The 9,078-nt window shown below is 29.6% G+C and overlaps 1 protein-coding gene across 1 annotated transcript; it reads left to right on the top strand.

Annotated features, from left to right (window-relative positions):
* Positions 1 to 4,367: 4,367 nt before the first annotated feature.
* LOC131653376 (probable sodium/metabolite cotransporter BASS1, chloroplastic) lies at positions 4,368 to 7,717 on the top strand. The gene is made up of 7 exons (XM_058923502.1): positions 4,368 to 4,950; positions 6,014 to 6,107; positions 6,300 to 6,333; positions 6,414 to 6,468; positions 6,795 to 6,878; positions 6,978 to 7,265; positions 7,361 to 7,717. Exons 1-7 carry the CDS (start codon positions 4,459 to 4,461, stop codon positions 7,511 to 7,513), a joined length of 1,200 nt encoding a protein of 399 aa, XP_058779485.1. The 5' UTR covers positions 4,368 to 4,458; the 3' UTR covers positions 7,514 to 7,717.
* The last annotated feature ends 1,361 nt before the right edge of the window (positions 7,718 to 9,078 follow it).

The raw sequence follows: 9,078 nt of genomic DNA, 5'->3' as shown, positions 1-9,078 counted from the left end.
GGCGTCCTCTGATTGGCTGGAAGGCGCGCGCGTGATTTTTTTAAACTGACCTTGGATTCAGTGTTTTGCAGGTGTTCCACGTGCTATGGTCCCTCATGCTTTCCACCATCTGATCCATCCATCTCCTAATCCAACGCGCCAGATCATGCAGCTACATCATGTTCCCTCACATGCATACCACATCTGATTAGTATCCTTTTATTTTCTATTTTTTATTTTAATTTCTTTGTTAAATTAATTAAAAATAGTTTTAAAAATCCAAAAAATACATAAAAAAATATTTTTAGACTTCTAAAATAATATATTATTTTCTGAAATAAAAATATTTTATTTTTCTTCAAAATTTCAATATTTTGCATAATTAATTAGTATATATTTATATATTTGCTTTTTAATTATTCTAACCAATCAAAAAATCATAAAAAAAATTGTTCTTCATGTTAAATATTGTTTATATATTATAAACTAATTTTCTACATATTTTGAATAATTTTATCTTTAATTTTTAGTTATTTGTATAATTATTTGTATAATTATGTATTAATTAGCTTAATCAATTTTCAAATCAATTTCAAAAAATTCCAAAAAAATTAGTTTTGTTTTAAAATTAATTAACAAATATTTTGTACATATTTTAAACTTAATTTCTAGGTTTAAATCTATTTTCATCTTTTTTCTTCATTTTAATTTAATTAATCATGCATTAATTATAATTAAAATCAAATCATAAAAAATCCAAAAACATGCCTTTTATTTTCTTGCAATTTAAATTCCTAGATAAATGTATAGGATGTCAAAATCATGTAAATAGGCTAGTTTACATTTCCTGCACAATCGATGTAATAGCGTAGATTTACTTTCCGCACTTTACATTTCTGCATTTTAATTTCCAGCAAATATAAACTGCGTGTATGTCAAAGATAAAATTGAACCGTTAGATCACTAACTTCAAAGATAAAATATCTGAATACAAACACAATCACACTTGCACCTCTTAAGGTAATCCCTTCTCATTCTTTTCAAAATCAAAGTCAAAATTCTACTATTTTGAGTACAAAATCGAACCTTGCGTTTATATCCGGTGAAAGGATAGATTTTTAAAGGAAATAAGGATAAAGACCTTACAACTCAAGGTAGACCTCCTAGTTTGCTTGCTCAAATCAAAACAAACAAAATTCTCATACACTGTTGTTTTTCAAAACAAAACTTTTAAAAAAGACAATACTTTGTATACATCCAAACACGGATTATTACAAAGTTAACGTTCTTTTCAAAACATCTTTCGAAAGATAAACAAGCATTTTGTATACATCCACACACGGATCATTACAAAATTCAATTTACAAAGGTATTTGAAACCACATATGAGCAATTTCAGAGCAATTGAAAAGTCATCGAAAAACAAATGAGCTAAGCAAACTTAAGAGCCCATGGATAACCATGGATACAAAGGGTGCTAACACCTTCCCTTTGTATAACCTACCCCCTTACCCAGAATTTCTTAAAGGTCTTTTTTCTGTTTCTTTTATAAACCTTTCCTTAATTGGATAAAATAAAAGGTCGGTGGCGACTCTGTGAATTTTCAAAATGCGAAAGCATTAAGCGATAAAAAAGAGTCAGTTCACGTATCTCTACAGAACAGAGGTATGGCCCGGAATTAAAAAACGGAGGTCCACAAGTTGATTCACTCGAGTGAAAAGTGAAGAATAAGAGCAGTGATCAATCAGAAAGATTGATTCTAGTTCATGAAGATTGATTCGTTCTCTCCAAGATTGTGGAAAATTCCAACATCTGGTATCTAGAGCACTGGATGCGATTCCCGGGAAGCAAATTGTAATGAATTATCCGAACAGACACTTTCCAACAAATCTTCCCATCCTGAAAGATAAGAATGATGAGAATTAGTGGAAGAAGATGAAAGTTGTCTTCTGCTATCAAGATCTTTGGGATCTTGTGAAGAATGGATTAATACCGAATAGTGAAAAGAGGCATGCTAGGATGACACTAAATTTGACACTAATATGCTACACCGTATCTTATTATGGCATTGGTGTATTCATTTAAGTGCATGCACGTTTTTCAAGATACAAATAAAATATTAAAAAATTATAAAACAATGTATTTTCTACGGTGTAGTGTATAATATGGTGTCAAAATAGAATTTCACTAGTGAAATTGCTATGGTTGAACAGAAGGCTGCACATAAAGATTTGAAGACGAAAGATTATGAAACCCTATTTATAATTCGTCGATCCAGACCACTTTGAGAAACTCAACGAGAGATTGTCAAAATTTAAATCCATTTTATTATTTCATCAAATAGTAAACTGAAATACAATATATTATAATTATTCTCATCTATCTATTTATAGTTCAAGATCACAAAAGATTGATAGTAAGAAAAAAAAGGAAATTTTTTATCAACCTCCCAACCTTCTTAGTTACCTCCGGCGAAAATCCCAAAATACACCTATATTTCGGAAATGCATTTTCGAAACCACTTTTTTTTGAAAAAAGATTGATTTCGGAAGTGCACTTCAGAAAATACTTTATTTTTATGAAAAAAAATGTGTTTTCAGAGATGTATTTTCGAAAACACCCTTTTTTTTCAATAAAAAAGTGAATTCGGAGATGCACTTCTGAATTCACCTCCCTGGAATATTTCGAAAGTACACTTCCGAAATATTGTCTGATACAGAAAACAAAAATCAAGGTGAATCAATTGTATTAATTAAAATTATATAATTACCAAGATTAAATTAAAATTAATTGATTATATAATTGCCTAATAAAATTAATTGATTAATTTCCAATATTAGATTAAGTGTTCTTTAAAAAAATAAAAAGTTGTATTTAATTATATTTATGTCTGCCAATTACTAATTCTTTTAATTTTGGTACTTTAATTCTATACATAAAACTTTAAGTTAGTAAAAATAATTATTCAATCTTTTCTTTTTAAATATTAATTCTTTTCATTTTGATAAAATTTTAAAATATTATTATTTTCTTAATTTAATTGTTTATTTTTTAATCTTCATTTATTTTTTTAATATATATTTTATCAATGATATGTCATTAAATAATCATTAGAACATATAAATTAATCAAAAAAATTATATATATTTTAATATACTGAATATACAAGTACCGTGAGTATTTTATATATCATTGATAAAACTTTAAAATATTATTATTTTACTAATTTAATTATTTATAACTTTAATCTTTATTAATTTATTTTTTAACTATTATTAACTATTTAAAAAGTAAATTACAAAATATAATTTTAATAGTTTAATAGTTAATTATAAAATATAATTTTATAACTTTAATCTTTATAAATATAAATAGTTTAATAGTTAATTACAAAATATAATTTTAACTTTAATTAAAATTTATTACGTTAATTATAAAATATCTAAAACTAATAAAATTTATTAAAAAATACAATTAAAATTTTAATTTTAAAAATTAAAGGTTTACTCAAATTTATAAATAAATTAATAAAATTTAAAATTTAAATAGGAAAATTATTAAACTAATAATAATTTAAATTTGTATTGATGAAATGTCATAAAAAAATCATTTGAAATACACAAGTGCACCACGTGAAACTTTGCAAAAGAAAATTTAAATTAAAATAGTAGCAAATAATTTAGAGGAATCAAAATTTATAATTTTTTTAATATACTAAAAATAATAATTTAAAGAAACAAAACATCAAAATGAAAAAAATTTATTAATTGATAGAAATAAAATGAACTGAATATGACAGTTTTTGAGTCATTCTAATATAATAAATTCATTCTAATTTTGTGTATCATTATTAATTCAATTTAACAAATTTCCAAAATTATTTAAATATCTTTTTTTATTCTAAAATATTTCATTTATAAGATGTTTTATTTGATCGGTCCAAAATTTGAAATAGTTGTTCTCTATAATTAAAATCAATATATTTGTCATAAGAAACATTATTGTCAATTTATTAACTAATAAATAATATAAATCTTTGAAGATCTTAATTTTAAACCACCATTTCAAAATAATTCTATACTGCAAAACTTCTACGTTTTTTCGGAAGTGTACTTCCATGAGATTTCGGAAATGCATTTCTGAATTCTGGAAAAATTTAAAAAAAAATTATTTCGAAAATATATTTCCGAAATAGGGTTATTTAGGGGTTTTCGCTGGGGTATAGGGAGGTGAAGAAAGAAATTAAAAAAAAAAAAAAAAAGTCTTTTTAACCGTCTCTTACTCACACTCGTTTCCCAGAATAGGAAAAGCAGTGTTACTTTTTACTGTAGTTCTTTTTTTATCATTTTCTTTTGTCTCTTCCTCCTAGCAAATAACCTTCTCTCCCACATACAAATCCCAGAATGACACACGCAGTTTTTACTAGGATCATCTACACTCTGGAGTGGTCAAACCTCAAAAAAAAAACAAACAACAACAATGCAAGCATCAATCACATTCTCTCCACTTCCACACACACTCATTAAATTCAGACCACAACCTTCCCAACCAAACCCTATTTTCCATCGAACCAAACCATCTTCTCCCATCACACTATGCAATTTCCAACCTCAACCCCCCTCAACCCCTTCCACATTAAAATCCCCCTTAATCCGCTTCTCCAACTCCGGTCCTCTTCGTTGCGGCATTTCATCGAACAGTGAGAGCGCAAATGTGGGTGAGAGGAGTTTAAGACAGTGGGTCGAGCTTACTGGTGAGGTGATATCCACGGCGTTTCCGCTATGGGTTACGATTGGGTGTGTATTGGGTTTGGTGAGACCGAGTTCATTCAATTGGGTTACTCCTAAATTGAGCATTGTGGGACTTAGTGTAATTATGCTTGGTATGGGTATGACTTTAACTCTTGATGATCTTCGTTCTGCTCTTTCTATGCCTAAAGAAGTCTTCTCTGGTTTTTTTCTTCAATATTCGGTTAGTTTCTGTTATTTTTGACATAAGTTTGGATGGTTTATGTAGTTTAATATATGGTTAATTACGTTTAGTAGATGATTAATTGACATAAGGTTTTGAACACATTTTGTGTTTGAAAGAATGAAGCAAAGGAGCATTGATGTGATGATGTTTTTGAGCTTTTTCATCTTGTAACAACCTTACTTTTTTTAGTAACTGAGTTTCAAAAATTAGTTCCGAAGTTTCCATTTCAAGAAACTAATTAGTTAGAATTAGTTTATGTTTGTTGAAGTTAGTTGAGCTTAAGTTTAGTTAGTTGGAGATAGTTTATAGCTTGTTCCATTAGCTGTATAAGGATGGCTCATGTATGATCACAAAATTTAAGCTCATTAATTCATTTTGTGGCTTCAAGCATCTTCTCTTTTCTCTCTTTTCTTCTCTTCATTCATGCTGATTTCAGTTTCTTAACATTTTGGATGGTTAATGTATATTCAAACACTTGAAAATCATTGTTAATAGTTAATACACTTAAAATTGTGGTTAATTGCATTATGTGGATGGTTAATGCTTTACAACACCTTATCATATTAATTAACCATCTGCTTAATGTAAAAGTAAAACCACATGTTTGGATTGCCTTAACCATTGAAATTGTTGTTGGAATTTGTGTGTTAACATATCATTTTTATTTTAAAAATTTGTAGGGGAAAACCATAAAATGATTTTTTCCCCTTCAAAGAGGTAACACAAGGATTTTTCATGCAACAAATTAAGTTTATGTCCATTTTCACCTTTGTACATACATAAATGCAAGGGATTAAGGTGGTATTCTCGAGATTTTAAATTACAATTGCAGTCACATCGTGGTTGCAATCCTGGATATTGTGAACATTTGTAAATATATCAGATGTAGTTATTGCTGCTGTGATTGTGGTCGCTGAGGTTCTAAAATGCTTGACGTTGCGGCCATAATTTATTTAAAGCTTTGTATATTGTGATTCCAAACAGCATGTTAGTTAGTTCGCATGTTTTATATAATTCTAAATTGTTTATCTTGATGAGGACTTCTTTTGACAATTTTCAGGTGATGCCATTATCTGCGTTTTTTATAAGCAAACTCTTAAATCTTCCATCACATTATGCAGCTGGTTTAATATTAGTTGGGTGCTGTCCAGGAGGTATGAGTTTTAGTCTGCCCTTAACCTCGGTTTTACGTAGTCTTTGTTGATGGAGAATTATGCTTTCTGTCTATTTGTAATATATTCTATGTAATCTTTGTTTGGTTGTGACACATTTGGTATTATGGAGATGTTGCTTTATGATTTATGTCTATCTTTAACCTAATTTTTGTAGTCTTTGTTTGGTTGCAGGCACAGCTAGTAATATTGTTACATATCTTGCACGGTACATAAATGTTATTCCAATGAATGTCTTATCATATATTTGAGGAGCACAGTAATCTGATGATCTATTTGTTTTGCTAGTGGAAATGTGGCGCTTTCCGTTGTAATGACAGCTGCAAGCACTCTATCAGCCGTGGTTAGTATATTAAGATAATCATCTTAGTTCTATATTTTGTTTTCCATCTTGATGTACAATGTCAATGAAAAAATATGGTACTGAACGCCATTACAGTATAATAGAAGTGGCACCATGTGGATTTCAAAAAATAGATTTGAACTCCATGTCTTTAACCCTAGATAATTAAGTAATTTTAAGTAGGGAAGAAATTATTATGAAAAGGGTAAAAAAGAATCTTGGGGGAGGGGTGTGTGTGTCGAACTGAAATGTTATATTAGCATTGAGTAGTACTTTTTTTGGTAAACAGCTTGTCAATTTAATTTGTTGACGTCTTAATATTGCAGATCATGACTCCTTATCTGACAGCCAAACTAGCTGGTAAATATGTAGCCGTGGATGCAGCTGGCTTATTAATGTCGACATTGCAGGTTAGCGTTCCTTCTCAAATTGTATCTCTGTTTCTAATTTGTTGCGTTGCTTCTTTTTCAATGTTACCCCTTCTCTCACAAAAAATAATCTATCTCTAGGTTGTGCTTTTTCCTGTATTGGCTGGTGCACTTCTTAATCAGTATTTCCAACCTCTTGTTAAACTTGTATCTCCATTGATGCCACCCTTGGCTGTAGCAACTGTGGCAATTTTATGTGGAAATGCAATTTCACAGAGTTCTTCTGCAATCCTGATGTCTGGTAGACAGGTGATCCTAGCCGTCTGCCTTCTTCATGCTTCTGGTTTTTTCTTCGGATACGTTCTTGCAAGGATTCTCGGGCTAGATGTGCCATCATCGCGAACCATATCCATTGAAGTTGGCATGCAGGTAAATTTAATATTCTGTAATTACAATCTTATGGATAGGCAGATTTTGTTCAATTCTGCCAAAACTTACCTGTTTCTGTAAACTCGATATTCTAGAACTCGGTTCTCGGTGTAGTTCTGGCTGCCAAGCACTTTGGAGATCCCCTAACAACAGTACCGTGTGCTGTTTCAAGTGTGTGTCACTCAATCTTTGGTAGCATCTTGGCAGGAATGTGGAGACGTTCTGGGCCTCCTGAGATAAAGGACTGAATATAGTTAGCTGAATAAGCTTTTAAGTGTAACTAGGATGTTTCATTGTTGTAACATTTTGTGGTCACAAATAAGCTGTTTCTCGATTCTCAGGGTTTTTCAATGATGTTATTTTCTAGTAACCGTAAAAAATTGACCTAGACTAAGTATATATTTGGATGCTTGGTGGAGATTCTTCAATCATACATATATTTTTGTGAATTAGTTCTAAAATTGCATGTAATAAGGCATAGGAAATTAGACATTGTGCGTTGTATTGTGTTGTGGGTTCATCATCGGTTGAGTGATATTCTTGACCTAATATTTATCCTCTTGGACTTAACATGGGATTCCCATATCTTTAATCTCAAATCTCAGTTGCATATGAGATGATATCTCTATTTCATATGCGAGGTAATGAAGGGAGTCATTAAAAGTGCGCCACTTTACCTCTCGGTTGTAACTCCACCGACGAGAAAGGTGTAAAGGTCATGAGTTTGATCCTAGCAATAACTTTAAGGAATTTTTAAAACAAAATTGAGTTTATTATTTGATGTGATTTTTTTTTACCAAATCCTAATTGAACATATAATTTTTCAAATTGATTTACAAATAATTATACGAACAATTATGATATATTTGAAGAATAATTTACACTAATCAATAATTTTAAGCATTCTGTAACTTATCATTCATCTCTCGTTCTTTAATGGTTTGAATCTTGTTCAATGTTTCAAGCTCTTTATTCAACACTTCCTTCTCTACTAATTCATTTTTCAAAGCATAAAATTTGATGCTTTTCAAAATGAATAAGTATAGAAAAAAGTTGAACCAAAACCAGAAGCATGGAGAGATTTTAACCATTAAAGAATGTGAGATGAATGATGAGTTACAAAATGCTCGAAAAAAACATCAATTAATGTAAGATGTTTTTCAAATACAACATAATTTTTCATATTATTATTTTCAAAATCAATTTAATAGGTCATATGTTCAAAGAAGGGTTAGAGAAACAAACAATCAACATTAGATATAATAAACTCAGCTGTATTTTCTGTCACTCTAATATCCTCTTGACATGTTCGGAGAAACAAGATGAAAGTTGCACAAAGAATCACAAAAACATTATCTCAAACTAAATTTCAATATCCAACTCAATAACAACAACTAAACAACAACATATACTCCCTCCGTCCCCACAATGAGTGACCCAACACATCATTTCATACAAATTAAGAAAAATGTATAAAAGTAAGAGAGAAAATATTGTTTTTACTATAGTACCCTTATCATGTATTGGGAATAATAAATTTTTTATTAATTTGAGGGTAGATCTGGAAAAAATATTTTGAAAATTGAAATGGGTCATTCATTTTGGGACATTATTTTATTTTAAATGGGTCACTCATTGTGGGACGGAGAGAGTAACTTTCAAAAACTTTGCTAACTAGACAACTAAACATCTCTATCTCAATCTCAAACTCATTACCAACAACTAAACAACAACATATAGCTTTCAAAACTTTGATAAGTAGAACAACTAAAGAACAAAAACTATAACATCAATAAAAATAAACAACAACATT

This window comes from Vicia villosa, linkage group LG2 (genome assembly GCF_029867415.1).
Source record: "Vicia villosa cultivar HV-30 ecotype Madison, WI linkage group LG2, Vvil1.0, whole genome shotgun sequence".
Lineage (NCBI taxonomy): Eukaryota > Viridiplantae > Streptophyta > Magnoliopsida > Fabales > Fabaceae > Vicia > Vicia villosa.
The sequence above is the reverse complement of the archived record's forward strand: the minus strand, read 5'-3'. Positions and strand labels throughout refer to the sequence as shown.

Coding starts and splice junctions, on each gene's coding strand:
- LOC131653376 (XM_058923502.1), top strand. CDS start 4,459: ATGCAAGCATCAATCACATTCTCTCCACTTCCACACACACTCATTAAA. Junction 6,108..6,299: donor AGTTGGGTGCTGTCCAGGAG/GTATGAGTTTTA, acceptor GTTTGGTTGCAG/GCACAGCTAGTAATATTGTT. Junction 6,879..6,977: donor TATTAATGTCGACATTGCAG/GTTAGCGTTCCT, acceptor ATCTATCTCTAG/GTTGTGCTTTTTCCTGTATT.